This window comes from Betta splendens, chromosome 14 (genome assembly GCF_900634795.4).
Source record: "Betta splendens chromosome 14, fBetSpl5.4, whole genome shotgun sequence".
NCBI classification, from domain to species: domain Eukaryota; kingdom Metazoa; phylum Chordata; class Actinopteri; order Anabantiformes; family Osphronemidae; genus Betta; species Betta splendens.
Window position 1 is genome coordinate 5,800,061 of NC_040894.2, and position 23,969 is coordinate 5,824,029.

Sequence of the window (23,969 nt, forward strand, 5' to 3'; positions counted from 1 at the left end):
CTAGACTTTGCTGTAAGTGCGCTTCCTGCTGCAGCCTCATTATCGGCTCTAACGGGTTTTTTTGGGGGGGGGTGTGACGGCCATTGTGAGGGCTGGGGATGGGTGTTTACGTTGGCCCTTGTTTCCAGGGTCGGGAACTGTCCCAAGGGAGCGCATTCCTCACCCAGAGCACGACTAAAGGTATGTGAACCATCTGGACAAAGCCACCGGCCACAATAGCCCCACACAGGACCATCCATGAGGTCCCAGTGCCAGCCAGCGCTCTCACACTGCCGGCTTTTCCATTCCTGGCACTGGAGGCATGGAGCGAGACACCCATGGGCGCCACACACACCTCCACTGTGTGTGTGTGTGTGTGTGTGTGTGCGTGTGTGTGCGTTCCGCGGGTTCCTTCCTCCCGGTGAACAGGGTCATTTGTGAGGCCCGCCGCGATGCCCCAGACAACTGTGTGGAGGCAGAGAACGCGGCCTTAAGGTCAACACATCATTAGCTGCAGGGTCAATGAGATGATTGTTTCCTTATTCGCTCGTTTTATTGCCATTTCAAATCATCATATGACTGCAGCGCACAAAACCGGCGTATGTGCCGGCGATGAATGCACAAGTAACAAACCGAGCGCCTGTTCACAATTTCCTGGTGTCACATTAGTCAATCACACTGATGGGTTGTTTAGAAATAAACTTAAAGGCTTAGTGTTCCAGTTACGGGTGGCGCTTACACCCCAAAACAGACCAGAGCCCTCAATTAAAGGAATAGACCAGCGGTTTGGAATATTGTCGCCGATGTTTTATGAATTGCACACTAAATTAAAACTAGGGACTCTAAGTTCACGCTCTTTTTCATATCAATAAATAATATTAATGACTTGTTTCATTCGTGCAGAAATTGAGCGGCTCATTCCAAGTCTGCAGTATAATTCGCAGAGATGAATGGAAATCAATGGTTGCCTGACGGAACAAAAACAAAGAAATGCTCCAATCTATACCGCTGGAAAACAATTAGCAAAAAACTAAACTGTATAGAGGAGCTAAAATATCCTGCCGTGACTCCACACACTGGTCCAACACTACAACTACACACAAACCCCCGGTCCTCCCAGGGCGCACATTTGGATGCTGGCACAGGGGTGATCTTCGCTGGGTCCAGTCTGATTATTGGTTCACAGTGGAGCGCTTCAGACGCTTGGATGAGTGCTGTTGTGGAGCTGAGTGGTCGACTCAGACAGAGAGCAGACGTGAAGCACCGCGGCGGCGGCGGCGGCGCAGCTGCGTCTAATAAAGAAACTGAATTTGATAATCAGCCGAGACGGTCAATTTGCTAATAAGGGATTCTAATTAATTAATCAATGTGAATTTGGTGGGAGCAGGCGCTTTTGTCAAGAGCGGTCAAGTGTGGTTTGCCGGGCCTCTCTTTTCTCCCCTGCTCTTTGCTTAACACATAAGTTGATTTCAATTTCATTTGGCAAATTTTCTCACTGCAACGGGAGACGAGAGGACAATTAAGTCTGAGCGAGCGCTGAGACATGTGGTCGACTGCATGAGGATGTGAAAAAAGAAATCAGTAGCTGCTGTGTATTGGTTAAAATATCTGCAGATATCTGTCACAAAGGCAGTCATATTTACATACATGACTCCTGAAATACAGAAACCTGCACTTATTGTTATTTTTTTCCAGGAATGTAAAGCATTCAGCTCAAACTGAGGGGTTTCATCTATGACCGTCAGGCGTCGATATGAGTCAAAAGCTACAGTCTTGATAGAAATGAGCTTGGCTTGAGATTTTACGCAGCTCAGAAGAAAGTCCCGCATTGCCTCTTGAAGCAATAACTGACAAAAGAGTTAGCAGTTCCACCCACACCGCTCAAGCATGCGTTTGAAGTCGCAAATTTGAACCAACCAGTTGCTTTCAGGCAGCGGTGGAAAGTAATAAAAGTATATTTTAGTGCAAATGTTTTCATTCAACTTCACTGGGGTATTCAAGCCGGGGCCATTCAAGCTTACATATAAGTAATTCTAAAGTAAAATGTTCTTAATAGGTACATTTGTACATTAAACAATGTGAAAGATGCAGGTTTTTAAAGCACTTTAAACTGGAATTTTCCCATCAGACCTTGAAAGTTTCCGCTAACACTTATTGCTAACTACGGTAGCGCCTCGAATTGTGCTTTTGATGGAACAAAGTATACTTTAATTGCTCTCTTGGTCCACTTTCCAGTGTTAACAAGTGTCAACCGGCCTCTTCTCAGCTGCGACGGTGTTGATTTTAACACCTTCCGACGTGAATGGACGCCGGCGCGCTGGCCGTACAGTCCGGTGGTCTTTGTGTGCGTATGTGTGCTCAGGATGCTGTGGAAGTTCCTTATGTTGAAGGCAGTAGTGCCCTCTAGGCGGAAACCGAAACCTCCCCCCACCCTGCAGAAAGCAAACAGCTTTAACGCACGAGAGAGAGAGAGAGAGAGAGAGAGAGAGAGACAATGTACAGATGAAACGTAAAGGCTGATTCAGTCTTTTAACTCCTTGACTTCACTTCACTTATTGCGGGTTTATTTGTTATAACCCAAAGCTAATGAAGAATAAAGCCCATTAGAAAACTAATTAAAATAAGATAAGATTCCATATTTGAGAAGCGCCTTCAATCACAGCTGCGGATCCTGTACTCAAACCTGTACAGACTGACTTTTATTCCTTCCAGCCGCCCGGCGTCGGGGAGCTTTCCGTACAGTCTGCTTCAAATCAATCGATCGCTACCAGAATTCATCACCAGGTGTCTTTTCTTGTTCACGCACAGTTTAATCTCCCACCTTTTTGTCAGCAAATGTTTTTTTTTTTCTCTCCTTGGATCTTTTCCGCAGAGGTTGACTGCGTGGAATGTCTGAGCAGTCGCTGCAGTCACATTTCCACAGATAATATTTCTGCCAAGTCAGAAGCACTTACGCGTCTGTTTTTCAATACAAGGTTGCGCAAACAGAGCCGCGTGTGGCGTCACTTCAAGGATGGCCACCGGACCTTCTGTCAGCAGTTGCAGTGCTTTTCCTGTGTCTCCTCTCTATTTCAAGTTATATTTAGCAGCCTTCTCATTACCTACGTCGCCTTTCTCATGAGGCTTGTTACCTTAGCATGTGGAGCAATATTTGTAGACAAACATGTGCTTACATTTCTGTTTTTCATAAAAGTAAGTGGTCTAAATGGCCTGTGTCAAATGTTGTAGTTGAAAGGAATGCATGCTTCAGAACTGGACAAACACCAGGCGGACAACAAAGTGCTGCAGAGCTGGAAGAGGAAGGAATTTATAGTGGGGTGGGGGTTGTCATACTGGTTGGATTGGTGGTGGTGGAAGGCAAGGAGCCTAGTGGTGCAAAGGGTCAGAGGTCATTAGCTTGCACTCAACAGCTGTCCTAAAAGCAGCAGAGATAAGGACTGAAAGCATCCTGTGTGTGTGTGTGTGTGTGTGTGTGTGTGTGTGTGTGTGTGTGTGTGTGTGTGTGTGTGTGTGTGTGTGTGTGTGTGTGTGTGTGTGTGTGTGTGTGTGTGTGTGTGTGTGAGAGAGAGAGTCAAAATGGCCAGTGGGCAAATAACTACAGTAAAGCTGGACCAACTGGAATCTTTTGGCTACGCCTTCCGTTTCAAACAAGGTGAATACTTTTTAAACTCCGGCTTCTCAGAAAAGAGTAGATTACTCCACCGAAAGGGAGGGAGACAGGAGGGAGGTCAAGGCTTGACCGGTAGGCCAGGTCATCCATCAACTGCTAATGGCCGGCGCTTTATGTTGTCATGATGAATGACCTTTGTCCAAGGGAGAAACAACGCAAAGCTTGACCGTGAGGCACTGGCATCGGCAAAGGCATCCATTCTACACATGTCAATCGCCTTCTAAAGGAAGGAGTTGCAGCGTGCGCGCGTGTGACGGGCACCGTCTCAAAAACTGGATATCAGCTCAGGGCGATTGCTTATCTCCAGCACTGAGAAGACAAGCCGAGGCGAGCTGAGGGCAGGCACTGGGGGGACAGGTGGCCACAAGGTCATGCTTAGACCTGTTCATTCGGACCCTGACCCAAAACTCTGTTTCATTACCAAGATTTGTAGAGAAGAATTAAAAGGTTTCTCTTCCTGCTTATGAACACTAAACTCTTCTGAGGAACCAAGCTGTGTTTCAGTATCTGATTTATTTTTAATGAGTGATAAAAAACAAATAAATAGACTTTGGGACGTGGCTGCATACGTTGCCAAACTGTTTTTTTTATAGGCTGCCCAGTGTTCTCTAGTAAACTTGATGATGTACAAACGCCTGAGCTAAGAATAAAACCGGCTCATGTGACTGATTCTGAACAGCCTATCAGCTGGAAGTGGCTCCTCTTCCCCTATGTCATTATCACTTCCTCATTTTGAGGTCTGTGCTCATTTTACCAGATGCTGAATAAGTTCAAATACTGCACGCCTGTGATGTTGTTGCAGGAAGTTGCTGCTTACTCTCACTCCCTCTCTCTCTCCCTCTCTGTCTCTCTCTCTCTCTTTCCACACACACACACACACACACACACACACACACACACACACACACACACACACACACACACACACACACACACACACACACACACACACACACACACACACACACACACACACACACACACACACACACGCTCTCTCAAACCTCTCTTTGTCAACCCTCTCCTCTGTGGTGTTCTCAGTCCAAGCCGCTTTATGATTGAAAGTGATACAAAAAGGAATTGATTACAAAGGAGGATTAACTCCACGTCGTCCCCAAAATAAAGCCGAGCCACCTTATCATTTTATTAAAATAACACTGGATGCATTTTTCTCTCTGTGATCACAAAGCAAGTGTTGCGTTTGGCTGAGCAGGGCTTTTGGCAAAGAGACCACCTCTCTGATGTGTTTTAATAAACACAACCTTGATTGTTCCCTGGTGTTATTTTGAAGCGTGGAAATGAGCCTTCTTTTCAATAGTCTCTGCTGGAGCCGTTCCTGTTGGCAACGTCCCGGCCCTCCAAACAAAGTCAACGCTGTGACTGGCACTGGCCGTGTCAGACAAAACACGCCATTTTTAATTAGCCTCGTTAGAAAATAGGGGATGCTGGGGGGAGCAGAATAAGAGAACATGTCTGACCACCTTAATTGATTCATTCAGAACCACGGCGCAGCTATGCTGGTGTGCCGAGAACCTGGGTGCCTGATTAAAGCCGTTCGTTGGAAACATTCACGCCTATTCAGATCATTATCATCACATTACAGCGGCCGCTCCTTTTGCTTACTGTGATTATTTCTAACCCATGTTAACATCATGAGAGAAATGTTGACAAAAGTTATATTTATAGAGAATCAGTCGCTATTGCCATGACTCATGACATTGAGTCCAGCATGGATCATGAATAAAGGGTTCAAACAGCATCCTATGAATCCAGACAGTCCCTATGCTGGTGTACAGTGCTGCTCTTGCCTAAAGCCACTCACTGGTACCACTTGTAGGCGGACAGAGGATTCTGTTCCTACACTGCTGAGATGAATATCAAGACAGGTGCTGGCAACTGCACTGTATATTCCCCTCGCTAACATTTCCCTCCCTCGCTCATCATTCCTCTGTCACCTCATTGAAAGGTTGGCGTCTTTCTCTCCGAGGGTGTTTGCTCAGATGTGGGCAGCCAGGACACTGTGGCATGCCTGGGGCTTACCAATGAGATTAGACGGTGACAGTGACACGGTGGCGCGGCCAATGATCTCCAAAACCGCAGGGGTGGGATGAGGGGACCGCAAAAGGGATGTTCTCAGCCGTGCGCCGAGGCCCTGTTTGCTCCCGAACGCCCGCTCTGCTGCCGTGTTTGTTTTTTGGCGAAAACCTGCGCCCGGGTTGTTTCTAAATAGAGCCTGCGAGATGTGAAGAGCTGATCTCATTAGCTCCGTATTTGCGGGAATACGTGCGTCTACAAATTAAAAGGCGGAAGGAGAATATAGAGCTATGTAGCGATTTTGTTATTCATCATCTGATATGATGTAAAATGAAAGAGGGGCTTTCTGTCATCTTACAAATGTGTCATCCACATCAAAGAAACTAAAAATGCTGGATTTATTGACACCTACCTACCAGCAACCTAAATGCAGCTCTAATACCACAGTGCTTTCATGATAGCTTGACAGCTCACTGAGGTGAATTCATGAAGCCCAAGCAGACGTGCATCATGTTACTTTGTGTTTTTTGGAACTAAATAACTAAATATCATGATGTCAAGTTACCAAAAAATGCTACATAATATCAACTGGACTACTTAGCGAGTCCTATACAGTACCTGCCTCCGTCGCCAGGAACCCGGCGATTTGCACTTCAGATTTGAAAATCAGCCCCGTGGTTTGTTGTGCGCCAACAAAGCAGCTGAAGGACTTTCTGTGGTTAAGCAGCGCGAGGCGAAGCCAGCGTGGCGAAAACAACTGCTATTTCAGCGCGGCGCTCTGAGGAGACGCGCACTCGTCTTTAGCGGGAAGGACTTTCTACAAGGTCACGCGCTTCTGTCGCACACTCAAGAGCCTCGTTCGCAACATGTAAAACAGCTTCTGACATTTGCGATTGTCTAATAGCAGATGAAAGTAGAATATTATTTTTCTTTCCTCTTTTCAGAAGCCACGAGTGGAAATCTTGATGTCACCCTCTTCTAAGTGCTCTGTGTAACCCGACTTGGAGAAACATTGAATTAAACATTAAAGAATTTGTTTTTTCCCACTCTACCCGAACATCATAAGTTCAGTGCCTTGCATTCAAGGCAATTTCAGACGCTCTTCTCTTTTATACCATTACAATGCCACTGCGTTCAAGCTGTTAGTCACATCCAAACAGAAGCAAGAATTGATTCTCTATGTGGTTTTGAAACAAAAAACAGAAATCGGGTTTGTCATTTTTATAATTAGGAAAGTTATTTCGAGGGTCTACGTGTGTCTTCTTGTTGGCTGACGAAATTTATTATCACAGCATGCAAAAACATTATTAACATAACAGCAACTGACTTCAAATGAAATATTAACGAACAAAAAAAATCATTGTTGTGTAAATAAACTTGCTAAATGTGGCAATCAACAGTGAAAATCAATTTTCATAAGCAATTGCTCATTTAAAGCGACACCACAGGCCCAGGTTTTGCAGGCAAATAAGCGTGAGCAGATCATGAGGGAGAGCTGTTTCTCCTCTCTGCTCTCATTTTCCTACATTTCCCATGATGCAATAACTAAACATACTTGTGTTACCCCCTCAGTGACCGGTAAACACAGCATCATCTCCAGATCATTCCCACAGTCTGTGGACATTAGATTCAAGGGAAAAATGGAGGAGATTAGACTGTACGCTATAAAATAAAGCCATCGAGTCCAGATCAACAGGTGAACCAGTACAAACGATGGTTCAGTTTACTGTATGCGCATGTTCACACAGCACAGAATACAGACACAAAGACACACACACCAGCATGGAACAAAAGATGCACAAGGATTTGATGTGTGTGGTCATGGATTAGAGCTGGCACATCATCTCCAGGATGTTTACAGTATCATAACAGTGCAGCGCTCCGTCGCTGTATTGTTGATAAAGAGGATAAAGTTCATACTTTCTTATTGCGGCTGTAATTCTTGATAGCCATGCACACATCTGTCAGCGGTTACATTTCCACGGAGGATTAACTGACCCAGACCCGCTGCTGCCGCTGCTGCTGCTGCTGCTGCGGCTGCGGTGGAGGTTATTTAAAGGACTAAGGAGAAATTCGCCCTCTGATGGATTACTCAGCAACACGGCGAGTAAAGTATGACATGACAAAATGTGGAGAGAGCAGGTAGCGCTGATGGGCTCGTGCTGAGCTGCTAAAGCAAAGCGGCTGTGATTATTTTGGTGAGAACTGGGTCAGGCTCAACTAGTACAGTACACGAACCATCCAAAAAACCCAGAGAATGTGTGGCTACAGAAACGTCAGCATTTGATGCATCTAAGTATTTTAAGCATTAAGCATGGCGAGTAGTGGCGTTTAAAGTCTTGCTGGTATGGGAGCAGTATTTTGAGCTTCTCAAAAGGAGACAGGATGAGGTATCAGCTCTTTTCAAGCAGGGGCATAACTTGCATTCTTCAGAAAGGAGCTGCTAAGATCTCATCGAAGAAACGCTGAGCGTCAAAGACTTGAAAAGACGATTTTAAAAAGGCAACAGGAAACATAACCGCAGTTTTCTGTTGATGTGCCATGAAGTTTGATAAAGACTCTATGAGTTTTTGCACAGTTCAACCGACATTAAGCTCTCAACTCAGGTTGGGGAATGTGAAAGCTGGATCCTCCGCTGTATTTGTTGCATTTTTGTTTTCGTGTGACCTATAACAAAACCAAAGGTCTCGGTGGCTCCACTGTTAAGTCCAAAGGACTGCGCTGTCAGTAAAACTCCAGTCAAACAGGCAGCCAATAATCTATTTGTTTCTATTCAGAAGATAAATCTAGGGAAACCAATCATTAAAGTCTTTATCAAAGCATGTTTTAGCTGTGAAACATAAACCATAGAATTTAAATAGAAGCCTTCATGAGTGATTCATCAACATATTTGCCTTTTAGCTCTAAAACTCTGCTGTAGGTACATTTTACCAATTCTGATTTAAAAAACAAAAAGAAAAAGCCCAACTGCCAATGACACAGTTTTCTCAGTCCCCATTTCATTCTTAAGTGATCATTGAAATAAGAATTACTGAACACGTTTTGATGTTTTTTTGTGTTTCCAGTGCCATTACAGTCGGTGCCAGAGAAATTCAGCAAAACTCATTTTTGCGAGAATGAAAAGAAAGCGAGAATGGCTGCCGGGATTGCTCATCTGTATGTATCTGTACTCCTGCTCAGATTGTGAAAACGCTCCTGGCAAGCGTGCGTGTAAACTACCTTTGGTGTATTAACGCAAATATAAAGAGTTTGATCTGTGTGTAATTAATCTAACCTGACACAGAGAAGGGAGAGCTTTGATGTGGATGTTTACCTAAAAAAGGCATCATTATTCTCCACTAGCTCTCCACTGAGAACAAGCAAGTGGACACCATGATAAAGAAACAGGAACGGGAGCCGTGTAATTTATGTGCGATACATTATACCAGACCAACGTGTCCACAAACAAGCCAACCACCACAGTCTGGTGGGACAATATGAGCAGCAGAGCGCTGATAACAGTCCAACACCTTCCCAACAATGCTTCCTCCTGCCCAATAAAATCATAAAACGTCTCGCAGACTGTTTCCCTCCCTTTTTAGCATCTCTTTGAACTCGGGTGATGGTGAATGCCGCGGAGGAGACGGCAGACGTGACAGTGTGAACAGCAACAGTCTGGCGCTAGACGCCACTTTACACTCGCACTGCAATTCGCAGTTCAAAGCGCACGCCTGAAAGAAAATATTTAAGAATGATCGCACGGATTAGCGCTACGTGCGCGGAATGCGAACGGGCGACTTGGCACTCCGCCGCGCCTGACGGGGTTAGCAACAAAATGGCGGCGGGTGACATGTGTGGGAAGGTCTCGCCGAGGCGCTAGGTGCGTAGCGGTTACCCGTCAGCCGCCGCGCGGGAAGAAAAGCCGAGTGGCGAGGCCGGAATCGCGAGCACGAGAAGGGGAGGGCGATGTTTCCAAAACAAGCTTAAACAGACGCACATTTACAGTAACACAAAGAAATAAATAAACCCCTTTGGAGAAAAGAGCCTTGTTTTAGCGAGACTGGGCAGGGAAACCGGCAATTTTGCGATTCTTTCTCTGAAGGTTTTCTTCTGTTTGGGGTGGAGTGTTGGGGGGTTTGTGGCACGCTGGCAGCTGAGGCAATGTGGGTCTCAAGCACATCTAAGTTTGGGCAATTAGTTCCAGTGCCACTATTAATGTGCTGAAGGGGCGCGCTCCGCAGGGGGTCGAGGGCTCGGCTCAAAGGGCCTCGGTCCTTGCAGGGAGGAAGGGGGTGAATATGGCCAACAAAGGTGGGGGTCAGGACCTCGGGGCCATGTGAAAGCTGTACCATGTCCACTGACCTCTGAGCGCCTGTACAGGCCCGGCCGCCGTGCGCTAAAGAGAATCACCGGCCATTCATCGCGCAAACAATGTCGGCTCAAAAGAAGGTTGGTCAAAGACGGGGTCTGTCAACAAACGGACGTGGAGTCGATGTTGGCGGTGCGACACTGGCCGACTCCGGCCTCATGCAGGTACTGTACTTAAAAACACTGCTTCACCGCTGCTCGTGGTTAGATAACTAGTTCTATCAAATGTTTTCAGTGCACCTTAATACCGGAATCACAGTGGAGATAAAAGCAAATTATATTAGCGTACACCAACATGGAACGTTTGTTACTTAAAGTTCATGAAATTCTGAGAATATTTTTGGAGCATTCATAAAAAGAGGAATGTTTGTTTAAAAAAAAAAAAAATTGCTACTTTAACTCTAGCTTTTTTATCTCTTGATACACTTAAATATATCCAGTTATATGTTAGAAACCGTAACCTTCTCTGAAGGACTAATTGTGTATAAAATTGTATAAAAAATTCTATATAATCACTATTTGAATGTGGATGATAAATGTAAATTTTGGTTCTAAGTCTTTATTAAGAATCTGTACAGTAGTTAGTTGATGATGCATCGTCCTTCTTCGCCAAATTCAAACCCTCAGCTGCTTCTCTGGCTCGTTTGGACGAAGCAATGACCACTGGAGTTTGACAGAAGCCTTTGTGTTTGTGTTGGACAATAGGGGTGAGAGGTGGACAGAGGAGGTGATGGTGGTGGGGTCACACCGTCCTCCTGAACTCCCCCACCGCACCCAGATTCATCTGTAAAGTTCTCGCTTGCTGACCCTTAACCCCTCCGGTCTTTGTCCAAGTAGAAATAATAAAATCTGTTCCGGTGACAGAATGCGTGAGACCGTTGTCCTTACGTCTTTGCTCGGCTTTTCCCTCCGTCCTTACTTGCTAATGTGGAAGGAGGACACTAAGATTATGGCCAGATTAAACTTTTTGACAGATGGACAGTTCTGGAAAAGAAAATGGCCCGACTCATTTAATCTGACGGTCGGACTGTTTCTGGTAGTTTGTAGGTTTCTTTAGGTTTAGGTGACGTTAAACTTATTTATGTCACAGAACCACTTCAGGGCAGTTGTAAGTCACGACGCGGCACTTCACTTGTTTAATTTTCAACATCCTGCCTAAAACAAAGGCATGTTTTCCTGTCTTTGCTCTTTGGTTCGTATCCATATTCATGCTTTTTTTTCTGACCAGTCAAAGTAAAATAAATAATCGTAACTCAAAGTAAAACTAGAAGAAAATATTTAGCTTTGCAGAGTGAAAGTGGATGCGTTTTTTCAAAGAGAAGAAATATGTATATATGAACTGTTGTTGTGAAAATTATCTGATTACTATCAATAATAATTATTATTAACATAATATAACAACAATGTTTAGAATGTTTATTAAAAATCTAAATTTGAATTTAACAAAAATTAAATGTTTAAATAACAAAAATCAATACTTAAAACAATTTCTATTTAATTAGGAGGCGTCCATCGACGGAACGGTAATCATGGTCACGCGCATTTGATTACGCTGTCACAATTCACTTCAGTCAATAAAAATCACACAGTGATAGACTCCCGACTCGACTGAGATCTAATTGTCATATATTCTACAATCAGATTTATATATTAATCAATTTCTTATATTACTATTTCAGAGAACTGTTACCTACTAGTTATTAGATTTCTGTGTCTTTTTACGTGTTAGATTTACAATGCAACACAAATACATGGCTGAAGTTTCACCTAAAAACGCTATTTAACTGCAATGCTGGCTGGAGAAATTAGCATCCATTTCTGACTGTAGTCCACCACCCTGAACATATCATTTAGTGATGTCATACAGAACAAAGGTGTGTGTGGAAGCCATCACTGCTGCCTTTGCCCTCTGAAGCCAACCCCCACCTTTCCTTTTATAAGCAGAAACTCCCCCAGCGCACAGACAAAAGTCAGATCTGTAACCTCTGCAGCCCCACCCCCGTGCTCTTTGACCTATAGTGGAGGCCTGGCTGAGCACAAACAGTGGAGCCCCCCCTCCACCACCTCCACCTCCAAACAGGGCTCCTGTTTCACTCCACCAATGAAAGAGCCTACTGTAAATAACAGGGGTCTGGCTGACCCAGGCGTTTATCTGGGCCTGAGACCCCTGCATCCATCCTACTGTAACAGAGCCCGCTCCTCACAATAGACTCTCTCATGGGTGTTAGGCTGTGGGCTCTCTCCCCTCTGTGCCCTCTGAAAATAGGGATTAAAGAAAGAAAAAAAGAAGGGCCCCTGTCAAGCCCTCAGAGGGGGTCAACCCCCTCCAAACCAGCATCACAACCCCATCCCACAGACACTTTAGCCTTTGTCCCTGTGTGAAACTTGGGAGCAGGAAGGGATAGAGAGGAAATGTGGAGGTGGAGCTAAAGCCTGAGACCAATCACTGTGACAAAACGCTGGATCAAACTCACTGCTTCAAACACCATCAAAGCTCATTCTGTGCCTGGGCCACCAAACATTAACACTGTAATTCAACCGTTTTCCTTTTCTTCTACAATAATCTGTCAATTTCTACTGAATTAAAAACTAGTTAGTTCATTTATCAATAGGTCTGGTACAGTAAGTCAGGGCGTGTCCATCGTTGACCTTCACCTTTAACAGTGTGAACCAACAAGACAAAAAAATCACCAATAAATTAAAACAACTAGGAGGTTTATTAGTTGAATGTGAGGTTGTTTAATTATCCTACAGAAGACTGAGAGAAAGGGTGAGAGAGAGAGGGAGGAGAGGGAGAGAGAGGGAGGTTTCAGGTCAGAGGCTAAGTGAAATATATCCCCACTCTGAGGCATGCAAGAGAGAGGATGCAGGAAGCTGAGGGCCAGAGATAAGGGCAGCAGTGTGCGTGATAAGCACCCAAACACCTGTTAGGGAAGCTTCAGCTCCCCTCGGCCCAGACCAACACTCACTGGAGGTTCACGGGAGGCAATAAAACACAAGCGCGGCTGGAAGGGGACTGTGTATGGACTGAAGCATCAGAGGGAGAAACCGCCGTAATCTGCTTTTCCTGTTGGAAAGGTGAAAGCAGGGAGCGGGAGCTGCAGAGGGAGCGTGGGCGCCTCGGCACGTATGGAGGGGGATAAAGCCCCATCCTGTTTTACACCATGCTTAATGGCATATGGCGAGGGCCTACAACATCATTTGTAAGGTCAGCGGCGAGACAGGAGTGGCAGAAATGATGCTGTTTGAGTCATGACATGTCAGAGCCACCCGCTTCAGTGATCAGTCCAGGAAATGGAATGGCTTTTTTTTTTCCCGTCTTTTACTATCCCACTCTCGCCTTCCGGGGCCCAGGGACAAACAGACAAACACAAAACAATCTAGAAGCGGTCAAGAGAGACCTTGGAGATGCCTGACAGTCAGGCAGTAAACAAGAGAGAGAGGATTCATAATGTGTCAGGAGAGAAATTCATGGGCTGATTACGGCAGGAAAACCATCTGACCGATTAAATGACGTGCGCTTCCCAGTGCGGAAAGTGGCAATCAATCGCTTATAGGATCATAATAACAATTAGGAGTCACATCCAGTCAGCAGACGCATTCATGAACAACCATGAACCGTATGTAAATGTAGCATTTCTTATTTCATTTAAGCAAAACTAATGAAAGCAAATATTACCATAAACAAAGAGGTGATATTTTGCTTTGTTGTTATTATTTTACCACCTAATGTTATTTACGCCTTTCAAGGACACAAACAAACGCTGTGATAATGAACATTAGTGGTACGAACCCGTCAAACTGAATCCACTGTAATTTGTCTTAACAAGCAGATTTTTATAGACTGAGATCAAATTTCAGACAATTTGAATGTCAACCAGTGTTTCATTAGCGCCTGTTGTATCAATTACATTCAACAAAAAAAAAAAAAAAAAAAGGTTTTCAGAAACAGAGTCTGACTTTGTAAATACATATCTGAGTCCGGACGACAAGCCTTAAGCCCCCCCCCCCGGTCTGAGCGAGGGGGGCAGCCTATCCATCAGCTCTCTCCCTCCCATAATCTCTCTGGGCGTCTTTGGTCAGCAAATACATAAATCAATTATGGTTTTAAGCTTTATGCCATGATTTACCCAACTGATCCCTCCTGGATTACAGCGGAGCTTAAAACGTGTCAGTCGGCGCTAAAGCCCCGAGTCGCCTTGACATCCGTTGCACCGCTGCCACGCCGCTCACCGAGCCGCCTGTCGCACCGCACAAGTATAGTTCCGAGAGCGTTCGGGACAGGCTGACGGGCTGCTCCTTGGAAACACAATGAGCCTTATCTTTTCAAATTGAATTTGCATTCATTGGATTCCCCAGAAGTTCAAATTTGTCAAACCAACAAGGGAGATTTGTAATTATATGACAAATATTTAAACAGTAATGACGTGTTAGCTTCCAAGCTAACTCTATACTTCGACTCTTGTATCTAACACATAAATCTATTTAGATTGGTTTCAGTCAGGTGACGTTTCTTCTTTCTCTCCATCCATTCATCACACAGCTACTTTACCATCAGCCTCCAATGACCAGAACAGAAGACCCACCTGTTGATCCAACATGGCTCCTCGGCCTCTGAAGCGGTGAATTGGAAGCTCGGTTTCCAACCTGAGCGCTGCCGCGAGACAGGTGACGGGGGAGAATGGGGGGTAATTTTTATGAGCGGCTTCTTAGTGTGCTGGTATCCCTCCATTGGGGCCTCTTGCCAATCTCTGGCAAACCATTCAAGTGGCAACAAAGAGGCTAATTAGAAGCTCCCTCGCTGGAAGCCGGCAGAGGACTCCGGTTTGATACTTCCCATGGCGGACGGGGCCTCTGAGGTGGCGGTGGCGGGTTTTTCACACGCACGCCCGCACGCTGGGGACACTGGTGCGCACACTTGGATTGGCCCCTTTGGCTCCGGCACATTTGCTCATTGCAGCCATGCTCCCTACGGTCTGCCAGAGTGATAGAATCAGAGAGGGGGAACCGACACATCTTCTTTCATGTGACGGGGACCCGGAAAGGGGACGCTAATAGGATATCGATGGGATTAGAACCCAGAGCTTTCAGGTCCAGGAGAACAGAGGCAGGGCTCTATGAACTAGAACTAAAACCCACTCAGCTTTAAGGCCAGATCATGCTAATTCTATTGACTTTTTGTTTTTTTTTTTAATGGGAAAGTTGACAATGATGCATGCACCTCAGTAAAATACAGTACAAACAACAACAAAAATAGCAAAAATAGCAGCCGCTGAATCAAACGAAGGCTTAAAAAAACAACAAAAAAAACGGCTATTAGAGCGCTCTTGATAAAATTCAGCCGCACCGCATTTAAAGAGAAATAGCAGCACAGCCTCAGCGACACGCACGGCGGCGTCTGCGAGTGCAGATAAACATCAGGAAGTGAAAGGCTGATAACGCATTTGCATGTCACCTGATAACTGCCTCTAATTAGTATCAGTTGTGGAGGAGCCGCCGCTAGCCCCCACCGCGCAGCCGCCCCCCCGGCCGCCCGCCGCCCTCAACACCACATAACGGAACATAATAAAAACCCACACACTCGCATGGACGCACACAAGGCCAACTTACAGTACAGTATGTTATCCTTATCCCTCCCTCCAGACCACAAGGCCCCCACAGGGACAAAAGATAGGGGCCTCAGTGTTTTTTTTTTTTTCTCCTAGCAGCCGCTGCCAGACTACATCAGCAAAGACCACGTCTGCCGAGCGCTGTTAGCCACACAGAGGCAGCTGGTCGCACAAAGTCAAGCTGCTAACTTTTATTGCACAAGCACCTCCCTCCGCTCTTATCTCGGGGAGGGAGGTGATCTAATCAGCCTGCTGATTAGATCACCTCCCTCCATTGCCACAGCCACTGTCTGGATGCTGCCCCCCGTCCCCCACCATTTTTCCCTTGGTGTTGCCCTTCGCCTTTTCTTCTCTCCTTCCCCTTCCAGAAAGGCATCTCTGATCCTTCCCTAAAGATCAGCGTCACCGGACGCGAGCAAAAGACTCGCCACCTGACATCCCGTGCCAAAAATAAATAAATAAATTGCCTGATCTTTACCGAGGTGTGTGTCTGCGTGCATATGTGTGTGTGTCGCCCATGCCACATGATGTAGCCCCCCGTGTTAAGTCTTTAATCGATACATCTCCCTATCCTGACAGTGAGGACAGAGCCCAGATCTGAGATCAGAGCGATGGCGGTGTAAATCTTTACGGTTCAACCAGAGCCTTTTAAAGCCTGTCTATAATTGGGCCTCGGCCAGCAGCTGCCTCAGCTGCTGCTATCACCAAGGGCCCGGTCAAAGCACCAGTTCCTCAGGGGCATAAACAAAAACCGTGCCTCCAATAAGGGCAAGAAAGCACCTGTGTGAGGATAAAGAGAGACGATTTGGCAGCCAGACCTGAATAAGCCCTCTGCTGTTTTCTGTGGTTGAGGTATTTCTTGGAGAGGTGTTTTCCTTGAGTGAGGCTTTTTGTGCTATTGGATTATTACACCAACATGTACTGTACCTCTGAGTGCAAGCCTGGGAGACTTAGCTCACTGAGTGATTTCAAATGGAGGGTAATCCACTGCCATGTAATGGATGCTTTGTTCCCGAGCTGCTTTTAGGAAGCAGGGAAATGCTCGCACAGTTTCCCAGGTTAAGATCATAAGCTTGCTCTTGCTTTAGTTTTAGTCTGAGCCGCTTTCCTTTAGACCAGAGGTGATATACTGTATTCAGGGAACAGGGCTGTCATAATGAAGTGCATGAACACAATTTCCCATCGCTTACATCGTGCCAGCAACTTTTTCCTTTTCTGTTCAGTGACACAGTACATGAGGTTGAACAGAGGCGCTGTATCTGCAGAAGGCCCCTCGTCCAGTACAGTAGACGCACACTGTGCTCAATGCATCCGGAGGCGTCTCTACGGCTTCTCCCCACAACTTGCGTCTTTTATTTGGCCGCTAAACGAGACAGGTGCCAGTGCGCCGCGTGTCAACATTAGGAACAAACAAAGGAAGCGCAGACGCGGCGACGTCGTTGCTAAGAGCCGCCTGCGCTGCTTCTGATCAGTGCTCCACAGTCGGACATCGATGCCGTTTGATGATGGCAGTAGCTGCGGCGGCCACAAAATGGATGCAGCGGCGCTTGTTTGACTCGAAGCCCGAACAGTGATTTCAAACCCCAAGCCGCTCCATCACGAGCCCCTCGTTTCATACGGAGCACAAATAGAAGCTGCGTTTGTGTAGACGAGCTGATTTCTTTTCTTTTTTTGACAGGCCTTTAAATTGCTGGCTAGCTTCAGTGAGGCACCGAAATACTGTGATGGTGGCAGACACTATCAGGAGAAAAATCAATGATTTGCCTGATCAGAACTTGCCTGTTGCATCTGTTCTGCCACAAAAACATCCCTCCGGGCGTCTGAAGTGTTGATTTGACGACCACTTCTGAAAAACTCGGCAACTGAATCAAGCGGCCGCGTTCAGCTCCAAACCTGACGGGCGCGTGCGATTGCGGTGTATTAAGGCTGCAGCGCTGGCGTTAGAGACGTCGACCTGCTGTCGATCAGACGCGGCACAGCGAAGCCCGCGTGGAGATGAGGAAGTGGAAACCAGGCGCCGATGACGAAAGGTGAAAGGTTGAGACACCTGTCAAACAGGCGTTTGTGCAGTTTGGCTTCATTTGAAGCTTTAGCATCTCACTCAACCTGTCGGAGTGAAAATGCCCACTAATGCCGGTGTTGATCATCCAAGAGATAAGCTGCTATTTTAGTTGTAGTTCTATTTTAGGCCTCTGACCCGTTGCCTTTTAAACCAGACTAACCAGCCGCTCACAGAATGAATGAAGCGGCGGTTAATGGTTATGTGAAGTGTCAACGTGCAGGGAAATAAGTTGTGCACCTCACACCGGCCTCACCTCTATGGCTACGCTATATGTGTGCGCATACATCGTTATCACCTGCAACAAACACCATGGGCCACTATCTGGGCTCAATCTGCTCTTGGTTTACTGAGGAGGAGTGCCAAGGGTTATCTGGGCCTCTCTGATATGCACAGATAAGGGCCTCGGCCCGCTGTTTAAACACCTGGGGCCTGGGGTATTAGAGCGCCCTCCGTCCCCCTTTGCCACAAAAGGAGAGGAAATGGAAGAGCTGTATGTGTATGTGAGTGTGTGTGTGTGTGTGTGTGTGTGTGTGTGTGTGTGTGTGTGTGTGTGTGTGTGTGTGTGTGTGTGAAAAGCTCTGAACGCATGAGTGTGTGCGCGTGCGGAGGTTAACGCAGACGTGATTATTTCCCCAACTCCCACTTCCCACCCCAATACTTCCATCAATACGGAATGACGGGAGCGGGGACAGACGCTCACTGACTTGTGTCGCTCACGCAACCACAACTGCCCCTTCAACAAAAAAAAAAAAAGACGAATGAAAAGAGGGAACGCATTGATGGTTTTCAGTAATGTTTAACAGATATATGTTGAAAGAGCTCTCATCTAAAATAGGCTCTTTTTTCACTTATGTGATGTACATTACAGCGAGGGTCAGTCATTAGCATTAGAATGGACGATTTAGTGAAAGAGATAAACCCAAGGCTAGTTCCTGTGAATTGGATGCTGTGTTTGGAATACCAAGCAGAGGAAGCCTTTTTTTTCCGCTCCCCCATCTCTGCAGAATTAAACCCCCTGCATCATGCATTTATTTTCCCAATAATCGTCCGCTCACCCATCCCGTGTTGATTATTTTCTCAGTGCAAGGGTTACTAAAATATTGCTGTAATCCAGTCTCCCTGAAGCCACAACAACGCTCACCCTGGGCTTCCTTTAAGAAATAAATCTAAGGCCTGTCAGAAGAGTGAGCGCGAGGTGCTGGGATGCAGAGGAAAAGTTGTTGGGGTCAAACAGGGCTTGCTGTAATTCAGTAAATATACCCTGAGGCGCTAGCAGAGGGTGATCCTCGTGTTAACGTCATGCATTACTTCGGTGGTTGCAGATCATTTGAAAGATAGGAGTGCAAATATGAAATTGTGCTTCAACATAAAAAAGCTGCATCAATTCTAATTTGATTGAGGATGTGCTCAATCGATAAGAAGTTAAAATGCAAATCTGCCAAGACAGTGGACGTTGGCGCTTGAAACGATGTTACATGCTGCATTAGAGGAGCGTGTTTTTGTTTCATCCGTCCCATAGACGCACGCACACGCCTCACACCCACGACCCGCACATCTGGAAACAATTACGCTCATGTTTGACTTGACCTGCGCGCACTTTGCCGGCTATTTTATGTGTTTGCTGCAGAGCCGGCGTTGACCCTGACACAGTGGCCGTGGTCAAATTAGGCGTAATTAGTCGGAGCGGACGCGACTCCGCTCCCGATGAAATAAAACATCTCGCATCAAAAAGAACGGGCGCCTTGACCGGCGACGCGCGGGATCAAATGACCCCCACGGCCGCTTGCGAGAGGACGCGAGGAGCGTCCGGGGCGTCAGGCGCCTCGTGGTGCTACAGCAGCACCTTTCAAGTGCAAACGGCGGCGCAGCCAGCGCATGATGCAACGTTTGATTTCTACACTTCAGGAGGCTGTCAGGACAGAGCGTACAATATTAAACAGTGTCGTGTCTATGTATCAACCAGCCCAAATTAACCCATTAGTATTCTATGGAGCGGCGCGGCGAGATCAATGCATGAAACGCTTTGGAAATCTCCTTTGATACAAGATTTCCCAGCTTGAGCGAATTGATGAAATTCCTCTTGAAACACAGGCAACCATTTCACATGCCAGACTTTTCTCAAGACAGACACCAGCGGAGCCGTCCTCTAACACCGAGACTTCACGACTGCATCTGGGTGTTTTGTTAAAGCCTGCTAAAGCAGCACCGATCCAAGCTCACTGCTCACCTGCACAGTGGCTTGGTTTTATTAAATGAATAATGAGCACTCAAACTGAAGGCCATGCTAATTTGTCCACTTTTAAAAAGAGGACTGTCATCTGCACAAAACTACAGTAATTCACTTCATCATCCGTATAAAACAGGAAAAACACGACAGAAAGCACAATAAGGCAGTGTTATGCTTCCAGCAAGGACACACCGCTTTAGGGGGAAAAGCTATTCTGTAATATTCTGTGTTTTCTAAAGACAACATTCAGGCAGATTTAGAAAGTGAGGAGTCTGGACTGGATCTGTCCATGCATACCAACATGCTGGCTGGAACATGAGGGGATGGGTGAGAGGGTTCAGAACCTCGTGTGAACTTTAACCACCGCGCATTCCTATTGACTTAAGCAAACAGCACAAGGTGAGACGGTGGCCTTCAAGGTAAGAACGGGCAGAAGGTCTGACTGTGCGAAATCTACAAAGGGGTGATGCAAGTGCGGTCCACAGGACTGATAAAAGGTAACAGATACAGGGATATAAACATTCACAACTGAGAAGCCGATGTGAAAACAAAAAAAGACAGAATCTTGGCAGGTGAGACAGTTTTGGAGTAAAATTTCCCAGGCCTTGAGATTTATGTTCATGCCCTGATTGAAAATAGTGCTGTGCTGGTTTACTGCCACTGCTCTGTCCTAGAAATACCTCCGAGTCTTGGAGTCCTGCTTCAGCCCTCATTTCCTGGGCTGACCATCTACTCCAATTATCAAGCTAATAAGGGCCCCCCTTGTGCGGTTATGGGAAAGGGGAGGGGAGACGGGTGCAGGATGAGGGGGTACCGCTTTAGTAAGTGTGTGTGATAGCTGCTGCCCACATCGCGTAAGGTGCGACTAATGTCCTAGACAGTGTTACGACAGCATTGCTTTGCTATCACCTGGGCAGCTTGGCCCTGACTGAAGGAGTGGATCCCTGGGCCTTTGTGCTGCCAACCACATTGTGTCCATTATTAAATAAACAGTTTGTACCCGAGTCGGTGTTATTCATAGCAATCATTTACCCATTAGCTGAAATTCCAGCTATGTGATGCAAAGTACTAAATGTCCCACACAACAAAAAAGTGAAAGGAGCCAAGCGTTTACACCTAAACACGATTAGCGAGCGGCCCCGGACAGGACTGGTCCTACCTGTGTTGCTCCACCGCGTCGTTATCTGGCAGCTCTGCGCCGCAAACGTTGCAGCGCTCGTGCTGGTTCCTGCCGTCCGGTTTCATGCCCGCCGCTAGCTCCCCGAGCTTGCTGAAGAACTCTCGCTGGATGAAGCTCTGTGGCAGGAGTCCCCCGTAGGCACTGAAGTCCATAGACATGGCCAGAGCTGGGGACATGGGCAGAGCCGAGGCCATGGACGCCGGCATGGACATGATGGTGTCTGACTTGTGATTGACAGGTAGGGAGTACAGAGAGGCCAGGTGTTTCTCGGTCATGCCGGCCATCGCCTCCAGCCCCATCTGACTAACTTCAGCCTGAGGGTCGCCCATGCTGTCATCGCGGATGTAATGCAGCTCGCGGGCACTGGTGATCACGCTGCTCCTGGTGGGTGTCCCGGGGCCGTCTCGGTTCCTGTCCTCTCCGCCCCGCTCGCCGTTGCTGGAGCCGCTGGACTCCATGTTCTGGGGGCTGTCGTGGCCGTTGCCACCCATGTCCACTTGCATCATCTCAGTCTTGATCTCGGGCATCAGGTGGTGGGAGTTGCCGTGGAGGGGGTGCTCCACACCAAAGCCCTGCTGGAGCAGAGACTGGCCGATGCTCATCAGGCTGTCCACAGCGGCTTTGGTGGGACTCATGGTGGAGATACCAAAGGAAGTGGAGACTGAGGGGCTCTGGTCCACCATGCCGGCCATGGTGGAGACTTGCTGGGTACCTGACTGGAAAGAACCTTCCAAGGAATGCTTTTTGGAGTTCTTGGCTCCGCTGAGGCCTTTGCGCTCGTCTTCCTCCTCTGTGCTCCCGTCATTTGCATTGACGTCCACGTCATTCTCGTCCGAGGACTGGATCGTCTCCAGGATCTTGAGGCATTGCTCCTCCAAGTACTCAATTTCCAGGATCTCTGCTGCATACAGCAGGTCATCCAAGTCCTCCACCTTGGCCTGGAGCGTGGCAGTGTACGCATACTCCAAAATCTGCTGAAATGTCTTTGGTGAAAGAAAGTCTAGAGTGTAATGCTGGCTGCTGCGATGGAAAAGGATTTCAAACATTTTGCTGGTGCAGGCGAGCACAGTCCGGTGAGCGTGGAACTCCTGGTTGTCCACCATGATGACCACGTCACAGAGAGTCCCGGCCAGACGCATCTGGTTGGCCTTCTGCAGCAGGGCAGTGGGGTGGTTGGGGTTCTGGAGCTGGATCATACCCATTTTAGTTAAATCCATTATGTTGATGCAATCCACGAGGCCGACTCATGAGGCTCGCCTTCCCCGCTGAGCAGTGTTTTTTAGGTGTGGTTGTAAACAAAACCTAGATGAAGACACAGAATGAAAAAACCAAGTCAGCTCTGGTCAAACTCTGACGCGGCAGGAAAATGTTTTGCAGAACAAATCATTACGGCTTTAAATCCAATAAGGGCATTTTCTTACAATCTAATAAATACTTTTTTATTGAAACGGAAAAAAGCACAATTTCCCATTTGTATTTGCAACTGTGTACAAAGCACATTCATTAATCGCTTTTTATGAAAACACTGTCAAATTTATTTAAAGTCTACCACTATTTATTTTGTAAATGGCGAGTATGAAGTCAGTGGAGTCTCGAATTGCAAATATCCTGCGGGGATGGTAAACACTATGCAGTGGCATTGTTCTTAAAAATCAGTGCGGCGAACTGACTGGAGGTTTCTGAAGGGAGACAATTTGTAAGCCATCCAACAGGCTCAGCCTGCATACCAATCAGCTGAACATATGTTATGGTAAAAAGATGTCTTCCTTTGGTTATCTGATGGGGATGTGCACCAGTTAAACAAGTGTGAATTGTGGCGTTTCCACCGCTGCACGCCTCACAAAGAGCATCAGCCGCCGTTCTGAAATTAAACAGCATCTTACTCAGTATTCTCATCACAGGCGGGAGCAGAGAGCAGCGGCCAGAAATGGGTGGAAAGGAAAGCAGGACGAGGCGAAGGCAGACAATGCGGCCACGCCGAACAGCCACCGGACCAGACACCCAACATCACTAATTAACAGTTGTCTCAGCGGTTCACCTACGCGGGGTCACGCGTGACTTCGGCTCATATTTACAGCACACGTTAAAGAATGAGGGACCCTGCCGCATAAACTGACTTCAATGTGGACTTTAAATTCACAGATTCACACAATCTGTAGTTAAGATGAGAATTTACCTTGAAAAAGTTAGAATATAAGGCTAAAATATATTCTCTTTAATTCCATTGTATCAATAAATGAATGACCATAAAAAAACATTTCCACTGACCCACATTATAGAGGAGTTCACTGACATTGACTGTTCCTATTTACTTAAACTAGTCATATCTGATTAAATCTATCTCTATACATATGTGTATCTATCATATATTATTGAAGATGCTGTCTATAACTTGCAAAGATTTTATTCCTAAATCCCCAGTTTCATTTTATTATCATAAAAAATAAAAAAGACAAGTTTCTGAGGACTTCCTTTCCTTTTCCCTGCACTGAGAACAATACACATCCCAGGAGGTTTTTAAAAAGTAATATTAACACATGTCACAGATATACTGGCGCAATACTAAGGTCTAACACACAAGGAGGGAACTGGTGCTGGCAGCTACTGTCGCAGGTGAGGCTCATGAAATAAACAGTCCTGGCGGTTTTGAACACTGGACAGTTTGTCTCTTTGGCACATTGAGTAAATCAATATAGGATAGTTAGTGATGAAATCACACGTTCTCGTCTAACTAAGATCAGCCCCTCAGTCAGCAGAGGTCATTCCCCAAATCCTGCATTATCTTTATTTCGACTGCGCCAATAGCTGCGATTTACGGCCCCGTCGACGATCCACGCTTGTTGCGCCCCGTGGTCTTTCCA

The 23,969-nt window shown here is 46.5% G+C and overlaps 1 protein-coding gene and 1 long non-coding RNA gene across 4 annotated transcripts in view; one reads left to right on the plus strand and one right to left on the minus strand.

The window, feature by feature from the left end:
• The window catches only part of LOC129605098 (uncharacterized), a 28,396-nt gene extending 4,827 nt beyond the window's left edge, over positions 1 to 23,569 (plus strand). The window contains exons 2-4 of one of the 2 annotated variants that reach the window (XR_008696613.1): positions 129 to 180; positions 14,574 to 14,698; positions 23,010 to 23,569. This is a non-coding gene — a long non-coding RNA (uncharacterized LOC129605098). The remainder of the gene's footprint in view (positions 1 to 128; positions 181 to 14,573; positions 14,699 to 23,009) is intronic. The other variant, XR_008696614.1, reaches the window with a different exon arrangement.
• Positions 1 to 23,969, minus strand: part of zbtb16a (zinc finger and BTB domain containing 16a) — a 101,481-nt gene that overhangs the window by 75,911 nt on the left and 1,601 nt on the right. For both annotated transcript variants that reach the window (XM_055514448.1, XM_029174564.3), the window contains exon 2: positions 21,088 to 22,410. In XM_055514448.1, coding sequence (XP_055370423.1) covers positions 21,088 to 22,325 — 1,238 coding nt within the window. In that variant the 5' untranslated portion in view covers positions 22,326 to 22,410. The remainder of the gene's footprint in view (positions 1 to 21,087; positions 22,411 to 23,969) is intronic.